Source organism: Nestor notabilis, unplaced genomic scaffold (assembly GCF_000696875.1).
Source record: "Nestor notabilis isolate BGI_N333 unplaced genomic scaffold, ASM69687v1 scaffold13515, whole genome shotgun sequence".
NCBI lineage: Eukaryota > Metazoa > Chordata > Aves > Psittaciformes > Psittacidae > Nestor > Nestor notabilis.
The window spans coordinates 4,506-4,899 of record NW_009928032.1 but is presented as its reverse complement, the minus strand read 5'-3'; the positions used below and the strand labels follow the sequence as shown (position 1 = coordinate 4,899).

Below are 394 nucleotides of genomic sequence, written 5' to 3'. Positions count from 1 at the left end.
ATCCTGTACTTCAACAACAAGGTGGTGTGTGACCTGATAGAGAACAAGCTGGTGAGTGGGGTCCCCTCCTCCCACAGAAGCTTTCCCAGGGAGCTGAGGCACCAGGGAATGTGGTGCCAGATGGGCTGGGTGCTGAAGGTGGGTGGCAGAAGGTCGTCCTGCTGGGAGCATCCTTTGGAGACCAGCAGCTCTGCATCCTTAACCTAAGCTGTGGTCCAGCGTGAAGCAGCATTAAACATTGCAGGGCACTTGAGCACAGCTAGATGCAGGACATGGACACCCATGGCTTCACTCTTGCTCTCCCAGAACCCCCCTGGGATCATGAGTGTCATGGACGACGTCTGTGCCACCATGCACGCCACCGGCGAGGGAGACAGCTCGACCCAGGTTCAGA

The 394-nt window shown here is 57.4% G+C and overlaps 1 protein-coding gene across 1 annotated transcript in view; it reads left to right on the top strand.

Moving 5' to 3' along the window:
• The window catches only part of LOC104405590 (unconventional myosin-If-like), a gene marked incomplete at its 3' end in the record, with an annotated part of 14,395 nt that overhangs the window by 9,499 nt on the left and 4,502 nt on the right, over positions 1-394 (top strand). Inside the window, 1 exon segment of the mRNA XM_010014337.1 lies at positions 307-394. This exon segment is cut by the window's right edge and continues 122 nt beyond it. Within this exon segment, the coding sequence (XP_010012639.1) occupies positions 307-394 (88 nt within the window).